Source organism: Arvicanthis niloticus, chromosome 5 (genome assembly GCF_011762505.2).
Source record: "Arvicanthis niloticus isolate mArvNil1 chromosome 5, mArvNil1.pat.X, whole genome shotgun sequence".
NCBI classification, from domain to species: domain Eukaryota; kingdom Metazoa; phylum Chordata; class Mammalia; order Rodentia; family Muridae; genus Arvicanthis; species Arvicanthis niloticus.
The window spans coordinates 40,248,663-40,263,107 of NC_047662.1; the positions used below are offsets into that span (position 1 = coordinate 40,248,663).

At 38.0% G+C, this 14,445-nt stretch overlaps 1 protein-coding gene across 11 annotated transcripts in view; it reads left to right on the plus strand.

Annotated features, from left to right (window-relative positions):
* Nucleotides 1-14,445, plus strand: part of Elavl4 (ELAV like RNA binding protein 4) — a 156,891-nt gene that overhangs the window by 63,992 nt on the left and 78,454 nt on the right. Inside the window, exons 1-2 of one of the 11 annotated variants that reach the window (XM_076934453.1) lie at nucleotides 6,726-7,009; nucleotides 7,244-7,475. The exons of 4 other annotated variants lie outside the window; for them this stretch is intronic. In XM_076934453.1, coding sequence (XP_076790568.1) covers nucleotides 7,416-7,475 — 60 coding nt within the window. In that variant the 5' untranslated portion in view covers nucleotides 6,726-7,009; nucleotides 7,244-7,415. Of the gene's footprint in view, nucleotides 1-6,704; nucleotides 7,010-7,243; nucleotides 7,476-10,176; nucleotides 10,426-10,805; nucleotides 11,203-14,445 lie in introns of those variants that run through there. 6 more of the 11 variants (XM_076934455.1, XM_076934456.1, XM_076934454.1 and 3 more) reach the window with 6 other exon arrangements.

The window sequence follows — 14,445 nt, forward strand, 5'->3', positions numbered from 1 at the left end:
CACAGAACCTTAGGTTCCATGTAGCATAGTAAATGCCTAATGCTGACTTTAAACTTTGTGAGTTTAGCTATTTACTCTTCTCAGGAAAGGTGTCATGATGGATAGCTAGATAGTGATTCTGATATAGACACATTACAAGAGCATCATACCTTTAAAAATATCACATTTTAAAAGAATTATATATAACCATAATTTCTGTAGGAACCCAAGGTAAGTGGTGATTTGATTTTTTTTTTGAATCATGTATTTAAGAATAATTTCAAAGTAGGACCAGGGCTTTTCCAGAGACAGAATGTTTGTAGGAGGCCAGCATCATTTGGTTACCTATAACGTTTCATAAAATGTTTACATGTAGTAAGACTGACTCTGTAGCAAACAATTTTTAAGGGGGTTGTAATGTTAAAACTTCTGCCCAAAAGCCTCACAGAAAAAATACTCATCTTCATTAAGGATGTGATCCTTTTCAAGGAGGTATTTTGAACTTGAAGCTGCTGTTGCTAAGGGGTTGCTAAGGCAAATGAGCTACTCAGCACTAATGTGCAACTTTACTCCTCTGCTTAGAGATAGTAAAAAAAAAAAATCATTCCCCCAGCTTCAGAGCCGAAGAGGAAGAAAAAGTAAGAAGGGTCAAGTGGAGAGTTACCTCTTCCTGACAGTTGTCTAGCGCAACTCTCTTGTTTCTCACCGTTCCTTCCCTCTCATGGAGAAAGGAAGCAACCTCTTTGTGTGTATGAAAGTTGTACATGTAAACTAGGCCACTTAACAGGGCATGGTTCTGTGAAACTAGAAGATCTTTGGCTAAGACACAAGGGAAGTGCCTGCCCATTGAAGGGAAAGCAGCTATGGTTGCTGATCTAATACACCTACTGGTACCCAACCTCAGCAAAGTTTTTTTATTTTCTTTAATAACCCAACGTTAAGAGTAAGTCAATATAAAGAACTATTCATTAGTGCATAAAGTACCAAATAATTGTGCCCTCAGCATTTTGTTCATAAGTTTGTCTAAAATATTTGGAATCAATAATTTATGTTCTTTTATTGAGTGCCCACCATATCCCAAAGTACTGATTTTCTATATGCTGGGGTTCTAAGGAAATAACATACAATTTCTACCATGCAATCTCACAGTACAGCATAAAAATAACAATGTGCTGTAATTCATTGAATACAGTCTATAATAGAATTGTTAAAATATTACCAAGGCTTGGGATTACATTCACAGTTGAATTTTTTTTATAAATACATGTATAGAATGAATGGTAAATGCTTTCAGGTTTTAGTAAACATCCAAAGATCAGGCACTTTCTGATCTACTTCCAGTGATCAGAAAGCGTACACACAGCATACCAGAGGGCAACTGTGATGGTTGCAATTTTTTATAGGTCAGGGTCTATCATCACCTGGTGGCAGAATATTAAAATTGCAGTCCAAGCCTTAAGCATGGGTATTTTTGGTTGTGCCAGTTGTTATACCATACAAGTCTGGAGATGTCAAAGACATTACTCTTAATGTGGGTTTTTAAGTGTAAAATAGTACAGAGAATAATATTTCAACTTATTTAGATTTACACTCTTAAATGGAAAGTACTATATCGATGCTATAGTAAAAATATATAGGCAAGTTGGGAGCACATATTATATATGAAACCTAAAATTGCTTCTTAATGGTCATATGATCCTCAGAAAAACACTTAAATGTCCTGGTAATTTATTTCTTCATTTGAAGTCTCAGGGTTGTGAGATTGATATTTATAAGCAAAGCATTTTATGCGGTGTTTGATACATAATAGACACTGTGATTTTTAATTATTGTTCCTTTTACAACAGTGCTTCTAAATAAAGGTCTTTGCATTCATCATCATATAATCGTACTCTGTTTATAATTTTAAAATAGGATCAGTTACAATGGGTTCCTTGGAAGGAATATGGCTAGAATAATCTGGCTGTTAATATTATTTTCCACCTCTCTTCCACTAGTTTTGTTCTGAAAGAAAATATTGTAGCTTTACTGGCAAACTTTATCATTCTTTAAAACTTTGCCCCAAATGTCGCATCTCCAGTTTTTACTGTCTTTTGACATTCTCCTTAGAATTCAAAGCATGCAAATTAAAGTTGTTCTCCAGTTGAATTGTAAGTTCCTTGAAGGCGAGGACTGCAATTTGTAGTTATTTTTCGGGTCTCACATTAAGAATTTAGCACTAAACTTTACCCAGAGGGCTAAGTAAATGTTTATCTGCAGCGAGCATGAAAACTGGGAGAGTCCATTCAAACCTTTGGTAGCTATTACTGTGATATTATTATCCAATTGCTTGAAGAGTCATCATATCATACATTCTTCAACAAGATTTTCTCTTGAAGCAACTACTGATTTATTCAGTCCTTACATTCTTTATATTAGTAATAAAAGACTGCCATGTATACTATCTACACCAAACCTATGTTTGTTTTTAACACTGGCAACAAACTTTAAGAAAAGTATTGTGCTTGTTTTACAAATGAGGAAACTAAGAGTAATGAAGCTTAGGGTATCTTTTTATTCCCAAGGAACTGTTCAGAGTACCCTAGATGGGTTGAATGAATTAGACCTTGGGATACTATGTATGTGACTATTGATCTTCTCTCACATATATATATATATATATATATATATATATATATATATATATATATATATGTATGTATATATATGCAAATATATACACATATATATGTGTGTATATGTATGTATATTTTGATTTATACATAAATTAATATATAATATACTTATATTTAATATAATATATATTGTGTATATATATGTATATGTTTGTGCTGTCCACAGATGAGAACATAGAAGCTAATTCAACGAATGATCATTGAGCTCTTATAAACATAGAAGAGGAAAATTAAGGTATACTTGGGAATTCTGCCATTTTGCCTTTAGGAATTTTTGCCTTCCAGCTTTAATCCTTTGTATCTCCCTCATTCCCGATTTACAGCCTTATCATAATAGATTATAATGAGACAACCACAGGACATACTTGGCTAAAAACATAGCAAACAAATCTGTTGATCTTTTTCAGTTGAGAAAAATTAAACATGCCTTCTACCCTCTCTTTCCTTTCTCTTCTTGATTGTGTCCATCTTTTTCAGTCATTCAATGTAAGTGTATTCTTCCATAATGGAGGAGAAAGCTTACTTTTAAATAAGGAAGACACATTTCTGTGTGCTGTGATGTTATGGGATGTTGTGCATGTCAGGTGCCTAGGACATTGTTTAGTGTATGGCAAACTTCCAGTACAAGACTGCAATTTTATTCTCATTTATAAACCCGATTATTTGTCCCTCCTCCCTTCTCTCCTTTCATTCCCTTCCTCACTATCCTCTTTTTTCTAACCTGGAAACCTCCTTGCCCTTTAAAATACATCTATTTCATTATCAGCTGCAAAACTATAAATGTACCTAGACCTTTTTATAACATATAACATATTTTTATAACATATTAAATTACTTTCAGAACAGAATTAAGCAAGTTAAACATTATATCCTCCAAGAGTCTAACAGCTACCCCAGATTTCATCACTTGCTGTACTTTATTTTATTTTACTTAAATTTAGACAAGGGTTTTGTTGCTTTATTTTTATTTTCTTTTTGATACAGCTCTTTTGAACTAATATTAAAAGGTCTCAATGCAGGGATCTTCGGAAATCCTTGTGTGTTTTTCACATTGACTCTGCAGAGTGTCATGTGCTGGGAAGAAGAATATATCACAGAAAAGTCCAGACTGTTGCTACACCTGAATTCTGCCCTTTTTAGAAAACTTCCTAAATAAAGCAGTCTTCTTATCCTTTGCGTTTCTTTCCCAGAGAGTTATACTAGTCTTTGAAAAGTGTAGTCCAAGGCAAATTTGAGAAGGCAAACATACCTGCCTCTGGAAAGCAGCCTACATTCAGAAGCCACTCAAGCAAGTTTCGGAGAGTGGACGATGGTGTGTAAGTCTGCTCCGGTCAGTTTACCTGCACAGGTGAACTCTCAGCAATTCAAGTAGAACAGAGATCTGTTAGTCATGCATTCCAGTCCGTAGCACCCTCCTGCAGATTACAGTAGATATGCCACTGAGGAAGGAGAAAGGCATCAAACGATCAGGTCATATATCTTTGAAAAAGCATTCCACAGTGAATTTCTAATTCTCTTGCAGAGTATGTGTCAGTCTGGTGCATCTTTCTTGCCTTAGTGATATGTGTCTACTTTCCAATAAAACTGATTTAATGTTTCTACAGGGGAAAAAAAGAAGAAAACCAACACCATGATTCAACAAAGGAAAATTAAGCTTTAGATTTGTATCAAAGCTTTTAAATATAGTATCTCATTGTCTGAGAAGATTAATTATATTGTCTGTAAAGACAGAAACGCCAACAATTTATATATTTTGTTTTGAAAGGGGAAAAGAATAAAAAGAAACTGAACCATAGAAAAATGTCAGGTCACAGTCACTGATGATGCTATTTAAATGGTATGCCATAATTCTATTAGGACAGAGCAGATGAAATTCCAGATTTCTGCATGACAATGAAGGAGAACCAGCAATTGTGTGCGCGTGTGCATGCGTGTGTGTGTGTGTGTGTGTGTGTGTGTGTGTGTGTGTGTGTGTGTGTGTGTATGCGTGTGTATGTGTGTGTGTGTGTGTATGTGTGTGTGTGTGTGTGTGCGCGTGCGTGTGCAAGTGTGTGTTCCACCTTCCCTCACCATTTTACTAATTCAATTGAGGGACAAGAAGAGATCATCTGGACAGCCAGAACAGGAGGCAAGGTCTGCAGCTGTGCTCGGGGGACTGGTGTGGAGAGAGGCGCAGACTGACTTGGAGTTTTGTGTGTTGCACGTGAATGCTCTGGAACTGCCCTAATCGACTGAAAATGAGCCAGCCACAGTCATATGGAACAGGTCTGTTTAGCCACATCTTTCGGTAGCATGGCAGATGGTAGACCTTCAATGGGTGGTATTGATTGGCTGGATTTGCCTTAGGGTAACAAGACTATGGGTCTTTAAAACCCCCGCTTCATCGTATTTCCTTTGTGCAGCTTCTACAGTAGTGGTTTTCTCTTTTCCCTGCCCCAAAGCCCTGACCCTTAGCATTTCCTTTTTCCTTTTTGAAATCTAAAGTCTTCCTTGGTAATCAAGTTAGAAAGGTTACCTTGAGATAAACACTCTTTAAATTATCACCAAGGCAAGAAAACTCGAGAATATTTTATTTACTAGGCTGATTACATTTTAATGTTTGAAGAAAGTGACATTTTTTAATTAGTGTTTAAGACATATGGTGAGTGTACAAATTAGCTTATTTCATACAACCAGAGTTTGATGAGAGCAACTCCTCCTTCTCACTCCCCAGTTAAAAATTGTCACTTGAAACTTAATATATGCAAGGAGGTTAAATGCTATTAAATGATGCAAACTTGACTTAAAGATAAAGGAGGCAGTTGCTATCTTGTGTAGCTAAATGCTGCTTGGATGGATTGGAAAAATACAAGAACTGGCATTTGTGTCTCCAGAGATGTGGAAGTTCAGAGCTTCAATATTGTCCAGCCAAGAAAAACAAAAATGCCAGGTATGTGTTTGTGTGTGTGTGTGTGTGTGTGTGTGTGTGTGTGTGTGTTGGCTTCTGATGTAGACACATGGGAAAGTAAACGACATGTACTTGCTTTGTTATTAGTAAGATTCTTCTTAAGATGTGGTCACATAACAATGCAGCTCTATATCCTTATATTACCCTCTTCTCCATCCCTGGGAGATTTCAACTTGGGGCATTCTCTTTATTCTTGGCAGAAGATCAGATTAATTGGAATAGAGTGATACAAAGAAGATGCCAAGTTAGGTACACCTCCAAAACAATGTCCAGCAAAAGTGTTCCTCTTCAGGGCAGGTCTTGAGGAAAGGGAGCTCTGGACAGAGACACGTCTCTGATTCGAGCCTGTGGTTGTTTATAACTGGTCATATGATTGCACTTTTAAAAGACATGCTTAGTTTTGGTTTTGCCTTTTGTTTTTTTCAATGTCAGTTGAGACGCTATCAAATAAACTCAGAAGAAAAGTTACACCTTCAGTTCTTGTCTCTAGTTTGTGTGCGTTTTGTCCACATAGCATACACACATCTGAATCCAGTTTTCATTGCATGTGAGTATTTTTCTCATTGTAAAAAGAAAATATTTTCATGGACTTTTTAAGTTCTCCCTTTCTCAGGGTTATTTGTATTTTCCTCATTCATCATTTACATAATGAAACAAGTCTTGTTTGTGTTTCATTCTTCACAGTTCTTATTAGAATTTCTTGGTAGTGTTTTGTTCTGTTTTGTCTCCTTGCTTTAAAGTCAAGAGGAAAAAATTATTTACTTAGACATAATACAGTAGACATAATACCTGGCATTTTTGTTTTTCTTGGCTGGACAATATTGAAGCTCTGAACTTCCACATCTCTGGAGACACAAATGCCAGTTCTTGTATTTTTCCAATCCATCCAAGCAGCATGTTAGGATGCTGGTGTTTTACATCCTATACCTAAAAAAATTCCAAGGAAAAAGCACTCGCATGCACACACACACACACACACACACACACACACACTCTCTCACACACACACACACACACACACACACACACACACACACATCTACCTTTTAAGTCGCTCTATGTGAGCACTCTACCCACCTGGTGGTTATATAGTGAACTGTTACTTTAAAGAGTAGTTTAAACACCAGCCATGTTTGGGGCAGGCTGCTCTTGCAAAGAGAGCAGTGCATGTAACAGGAGGCTACTGTGTGAGAGATAAGGGGAAAATTCAGCTCACTGACTAGAGGTTTTAATGTGCGAACTCTGGGGAAATAATATATTGACTGTTCCGTGGTGCGCAAGAAAATTGAAGAACCCTTTGCAGACGGAGTGCTTTGCAAAGGATTCTATCTGTTTCTCTTAAAACAAAATCTGTGGCAAGATGTTTGAAATCAGCAGGACGCTTAATGCTGCTTTATTAAATAATGAGGTAATATTTTGTCACTTTTTTCTGGGCAGCATCTGTTTTTACCCCCTCCCCTCATTTTTCCCTTGTTTATGAAAGGTTCTTTTTTTCTTCTTCTTCTTTTTCCTTTCCTTTTTTTTCTCCCCCGCCCCCCTTCGTAGAAGTCTAGAAAAATAATTCATGCTTCTCTTTCTGTTCCTTGCTTTCCGTGCTTTTGGAGAATTTGGTTGTCTATGTTTTTTTTTTCCTCTTTTCTAGCCCATTGTGCCACGTAAGGCTTCTCCACTGTGCGGAGTAGGTAGTTATTAACGCTGAATTGGCTTCTGGTACAGTCCATCTGGACTCTGTGTGGGAAAGCTGGCTGCCGGCGACTGAACTGAGATATCTGCAGCCTTTGGGAAGTGTGCATGGTGGCGAGGGGCTGCCTGATATGGGATTACTTCTTTTAAGGGAAATTGTTATTAATGAGTCAAGAAACTGCTCATTTATGGTAAGAGGGACACAGCGGCGCAGCCAGCCCCACAGCACTGGGATACCGTTTTTTTGTTTGTTTGTTTGTTTGTTTTTTGTTTTTGTTTTTTTTTTTTTAATGTTTCCTTAGCTGCCTGAGTGAGACAAGTTTCTTTCTGTGGTGGTAGATTGTAGCAGGAAAAAAAAAAAATCATGCATGACTGAGAGACTCGCCTGCCTGATTCTTAAGATAATATATTGAGAATCTGTTGCTTTACAAATGTCACACCACTGATGTAGCGGTCAGCCCCTCACGCTGAAAGATGAATGGTACTATTGGAAATGCGATAATAAGGTTGACTTTTCCCAACAATAGGATTCTGCCTTTGTCTTTAGAGAAAAGGCCTCTGAGGACATTTGTGTGTTTGTTTGAGGATTCCTTTGAAAGACTTTAGAGTGGAGGTTTTTGCTGAAGTGATCAATATACAAAGCGCATGGATTTTTGGGTTTTTAGCATAGCAATACCAGGTAATTGTTTATGGTACAATGTACGGTTACTATTTTGGAAACATGGCCGGAATGGTTTTGAATATATCTAATGTTAATTCAGGGCTCCATGTTAATTCAGGACTCCATGAGTATACTGTGATTAATATGGATGAGAAAAAAAAAAAAAAAAAAAAAAAAAGAGGTGCTAAAGATGTCACCTTCCATGACCTGCGTAGAAACATCAGGTAAATATTTTGTTCCAAGAGGGCTGTTTTTAATTCGCGTAATTGTCAGAATTGTGTCACTATACTCCTCCAATATTTTGATATTGATGAAATACACGCAGGAGGGTTTTGGCTGTCAATTTAGGACCCGTAGACCTATCCTATATGTGAACGTCAAGCTGTTTGGAGCATTGAACCTGGGGCGTCATCCTTAGAGTGCAGTGCAGCAAGTGCTACCGTTCCAGTGTGACTCACAGGATGCATCAGCAGGTGCTAAGGAAATCATTTTAAAGTTTACTTCCTTCACTGTTGTTCTACCTGAAGGGCCCCACGGAGCTTCGTATTTCTACTCCTTCTTCATCCACCTTCATATCTAAAAGCTGGATTTATTCATATTAAGAACAAGGATTTACATTATGTGCCCAATACATTGTTCCATGGTACATCTGTACTTATCATAGAGTGTGTGTATGCATGTTTATTGCCTGTATTCATGAAGCAATGTTTTAAAAAGAATTGTTTTGACCTTTAAAAATGAAAGGCTGTATTTTTCTTTTCTAACAATTTTTTACCAACTCATTTACGCTTAGACTCTGAAGCCCAGAAATATAACTTATTTTGACCTGTGGTTCTACTATTCCTAGTCTAGCCCACTGTCAACTTTAGGCAAAAATTAAACACTGTGTTGAATATTTGTTACCTCTGTGCATTTATTGGAAAAGAAGTTTATTAAATTGTGAATTAAATACATGGGTGTTATCCTTCTTCATAGGTATGAGGCAAAGGGTCTCAAGTAAGCCACTTAAAAACCCAGGCCCCCCAAATTCCTGCGTGTAGTTTTGCAAGCGTAGTGATACAGGGGCTATGAAATGTGTCCTATGAGCACTCAGTCTATATACACCACCACATACTTGCTAAATGTCTCTTTGTACATCTTTAAGAAGGCAGGGGCTGGGGAAAGAAGCAAAGGGAGAGGCAAGATCTCCTGTTCAGTTGAGCAAGATGAGTGGCCTGCACAGGTAATAGAAATGAGGCTTTTATTTCAGAACCATATTTTACCCTCACCACAGTAGGGAAAGCAAAAGGGAGTATGTTTTAGTCAATTTTTTAAAATTCAGAGCATGCCCCTAAATTGAAAAATAAATTCATTTAAATAAATCATTCATCATTCTCTGTTTTGGAAAGCTCATACAGAAGGCAGAAAGGTAGAAGCTGACAGCTGCCCCCCTCCACCCACCCACCCCCAGCTTTTTTCTTTTCTTTTCTGGTTTTTTTTTTTTTTTCTCTTAGGAAATAGTTTTTTAAGGCAGAGTTAAGTGAACCCAATTCACTCAACAAGCTTAATCCCAAACTTGAATGCTTTTGAAAATGTTGGTCATGTTAGCTGCAAAAAGGAAGCACTACTTACAGAAAACCAGCGATACTGGGAAATAATAAAGTTAAAATGTAGAATTATTAGCACATTAAAGTGCTTTTGTTGTATCTTTAAGCCTAGAGGCAGATCATTAAATATGCATTTCGCTAGAAAGCAACTGTCAAGAAAGATAAGGTGGTTGAAAATACTCTCCACAGAAAAAGCCCACTGTCAGAGGGATGGGCTCCTGTATCCCCCCAGGACCAGGAAAGGAAGGACACTCCCACTGTGAAGGTTTGCAGTCCTCCAATGACCTGCAGTTGTGACAGGACTTTTTGAGCTGAAAGAAGGTAAAAGGTAAAAAAATACAAGCATGGCTGTTGTTGCTTCAGCCGGGCTTTAATTACCAGACACAAGAAGCAGTTCAGAAATCTGGTCTCTGTTGTTGTAGAGGTCACCAGATCATTAACATCGTCAATCTGGCAGTAGCTAATTTAAATAGCACCTGATGTTGCAACGCCTCCCTTCGTTTCCCCAACCAATCAGAGTCTGGCTTCAGCTGACAGATGGTCCCATAAATGGATGTAAAAAGGGGAAGCTTCGAGCCAATTTCAGCAAGGCTCTGTTCAGTTGTTCTTATCTACATCCTAGAATCAGGGGTTTCAGCTCACTGCGCCTCTCTTTTTTTTTTCCCTTTCTTTCCCACCCCACCCCCTCCCAATAATAGATTTACTTTACAATCATCCACACTGTGTTCTGTGGATCTTTAATATATATATATATATACATATATATACATATATATATGTATATATATAAAACAATAGTAGTCATTTTTTAAATATATCCTGAAACCTTTGCAAATTTTAAGAGAAGAGTCGAAGCGCTGCGAGACCCAATATTTGCCAATAAGAATGGTTATGGTAGGTATGACTAGATATATAATCTGTTGTTCGTGTTGCTGGAGGGAAGACAAGCGTCTACACCTTGGCCAGTCTTAATGCTTGCACAAGAGTTTAGTTCTCTGCTGCTCTTTGGTTCCTTCATTTACTATATCTTTTGTGTAGCGTTCGGGTAGGTCCTTTTTTTTTTTTTTTTTTTTTTTTTCAAAGCAGTGGGGAGAGAGATTGTCATTTTTAACAGGTCGTTGTCAGTTTTCCCTTCCACATAAAAGCGGAGGGTGGGGATGGGCTGAAATAATTGCTGGTTTGTTGAAAGAGATTCTATTACTTGAGACCATATGAGGGGGTGGAAGGGGGTTTCTTTTTGTAAGAGAGGAGAGATTTGTCTACATGCCTGGGATTTGTGGGGCATTGGGTGGATGCAGCAGGGTTAGGAATCTCTCCATTTCTGTGCTGGAAATGTAAACCTCGAGAGGCAGCTCCTGGATGCTGAACGTTGAGATGGGCAGTTGTGTTTCTGGGGACTGCGCAGTCAAAACGGCAAAGAGAGTGATTTATTTGGGCTTCAGTAAATGCTGCATCTTGTATTTCAAAGAGTTTCCTGTCATGACCTCATAAAAAGAGGAGGCGGCTTGTATGTGTAGCGGTGCCTGGCGTGTTGAGTTGTTGCTTCCTTCTCTGGGCAGCAGCTCTGTAAGAAGGGAATGTCAGCTTTTACATAACGCTCCTTTCTGCTTTTGACACACTGTGTGAGGGTCCATCTTCTGATCACAGATGGAGTGGGATGGCTTGAAGATGGTAAGTGAAAAGAAGAAGGCAGCTTGGAGGTTCCAGCCGAGTGTGTGTGTGTGTGTGTGTGTGTGTGTGTGTGTAAGGATGGTGGACTGCATCGTAAATCACTGTTCTGGTGTGTGTGTGTATGTGTGTGTATTAGTATTTCTTTTTCTGAAATTCAGAATCTGCCTCTAAGTATAATGGCATTGCATGCACACAAGGCATAAACTGTCTCTTCCATCAAACACATTTTAGGGAAGCAAGGTTGGTGTCTTTTTTAGACAATCACAATGTCACCGTCACTGTTGGCTGGCGTGTCCATCGCCTCTGTGAGCCTTCAGCCGAATTACACGACTGTTAAAGTTAAAGGCACATTTCTTTTTCAGTCTTCATGCTTGGAGTGATGGGGAAGGCTGGGAATGAGGGGTGGAGGAGGTGAGATTCAGTACCAGCAGATGCAATTGTGAAACAGGACTTTGAGATGGGGAAGTGGAAAACCTTTCTGCCGAAGTAGTAAATCTATTTTTAGCATCATCTTTTTCTGGAAAAAGAAACAGGGAAACTCCTTGAGTGTTGTTCCTGTCTCCTGGTGTTGACCCTAAAGATATGGCACAAAATGGCACGAATAGATGCCATGAGTGCCCACTTTGACTTTGAATTTTCACCAGCAATATATTTCAGGGGATTTGGGGCTGGGTAGTAGGGAAAGCTATAAATTCATTTAAAAAAACAAAACAAAACAAAAACACAGAGCGAAGCCCAAGGAGGACTTTTCACTCTGCATAGATGTTATAACAAAGCTGTGGTCTTTTTCCCATTCTTAGAGGATTGCCTTTGTCTGGCTGCTTGTTTTGATGGGTGTAAAACAAATAAGATTAGACCGAGCAGCCCAACTGAAAGCGATAGCTGGGAGGAAAACCCAATGAAAGGTTGCCGGGGAAACGAACAGAGGAGAAGCCGAGCAGGGAGCAGGTGGCTATCATGAGAACACACTGCAAACAGTGTAAAAAAGGGAGGAGGGGGGACAGGACCTCGATTATCTTTGCTGTTCTTTGTGACTAGCCCAACTTTAATTATTCTTCATAAATAGGTGTTAATTACATTTCTAACTCTGGTTTACAGTGATTTTTCAGATCTATTTTTAAGCATCTGTTCAGTCTCTCCTCTTTTTTTTCTTTTTGTTTGTTTGTTTAAAAAAGAGAGAGGAGGGGGAAGGGAGAATAGGGTCTCTCTGTCTTTCTGTCTTCCTCTCTTATTCTCTCTCTCTCTCTCTCTCTCTCTCTCTCTCTCTCTCGCTCTCTCGCTCTCTCGCTCTCTCGCTCTCTCGCTCTCTCTCTCTCCTTTCCCTGCTGTGAAATTGTACGTGCAGAAAATTACAAGAAATCTTGTAAGACCGTTTGAAAAAATGTAAATTATGGTGAATGAAGTTGACGGAAGCATGATAGTGAATTCCCACCGCTGATAGGTTCTGCAAATGATTTCTCTAAAATTTCCAGGATTATTCGCAGGAAAATATAAGTAGATTGGATTTATGCTAGCCAGTGATTTTTGTGTTAGGTGATACTGGCATTTTTACTACATTGGATGCTGATACTGTAGTTTCAAAGAGTTCATTGAATCTCTCATTTTAGATCCGAAGTATAAATAAATGTCTTTAGAGAATAATAACTGAGCAACCCTTTCCTCCACTGCCCATTCCTCTGGCCACAGAATGCATCCATGCCCTCCACTTGCAAGTGCATTTGGTCTTGGGTCTGGTCTTGGCATAAACTGAGTGAAAAGGTGATCTTTTGTAAGTGTCTCTTAATGTTTGATGGGACCCATGCACGCTGAATGACAGGCATCTCGCACTTGTCTCTCTGAGTGCTTGTCTGAGTGTGTCTTTTTCCCAGTGATAGTGGGTCCAACCAAAAAGGACTAACAGAGAGCGGACCTGAGTGAATCAGAGCAGCATAAATAAAACCTGAAATAGTCCTCAGTTGTGGTATCTTCCTGGTGACAATAGAGATACATACTCAGGTAGCTAATTTGAAGACCCAAAATGAAAAATTAAGAAACTCAAATGTATTGCAAGGGTGGAAAACATAATTGCCTTCATTGAAAATCCTCTTAGTTTGTTTTCTCTCCATTACAAATCTCCACCATTGGCCCCACCATTTTTTTTTCCTCTAAAAATGTTTCTTTTTGTTTTGTTTTCTGCTTGAGGGAGGTATTATTTTGGTTTTACTCTTAAGGTAAAAAAAATAAACTTATATTTTTGTCCTATGCTTGAACCTTGTTTTTCTACTTTTAGCGCATAACATATATGCACTCTATATAATCTATAAAAATAGAATAGTTTTTATTATCACTAATAAAGTTTAATTTTCTGAGAATTTTCTGGCAGGTTTTAGTTAGGGAAAATGGTTTCTATTAAAACTGTCACCTTGGCTTGGTAATGAAAAAAAGACACATAGCTCTGCTGCTGATCTTTCTTGCCTTTGTTTTAACAAATATTAATGCCTACTACCTGCATGAGGAGGGAAACCCTGATGGAAGCGTAAGACTGGATGTGCAATTATCATGAAGTAAAAAAATCTGGATGGAAGTATGGCTACAAAAATATTGATTATATCACAGTTTCTAGTTGCCTCTGTGTTTCATAGTAATGCATTGATTAAATCAGATGATATTTATTTTTTTGGAGGAATTAAATGAATAGAGCAAAGGAGAGTAGGGAAAAATTACTCTGAGAATCATTTACTTATACTAATTTTAATATCTCACTTTAAAACTTATGCATTTGTTTGAGTCTTAGTTCTGTTCACTCCTAGCCAGCATTTATTCAGGTCACCCTCTTGCTGGGCTAAGATGGGCTTGCTGATGTCTGATGGTTTGCACAAAGCCTTGAAACTTTTTTAATTCTCCTAAGGACCTTTCTTGTTTCTTGTAATATGGGGATTTTGTTATGAAAGCAGGACCAGATTATTTTGAGGTATTTATAAGCAAATATTTTTAAAGACAGAGAAATAAAATGATAGGGTGTATTTTAGTTCCAGATTCAATATTGCTAAAAGTGTTTGAGACACGGTCGACTTTGGATATTTTAAATTTAGGGTTTCTATTCATAAAAAATGGGTCTGACGTTTGAAATCTAAAATCATTGCATGAATGGTACTTGTGTTGTGTGTGTGTGTGTGTGTGTGTGTGTGTGTGTGTGTGTGTGTGTGTGTTCATTGTCTCTAAAAGGATTTGTAGATGAAGTGAGGTCTTTTCTCAAATCAGAGT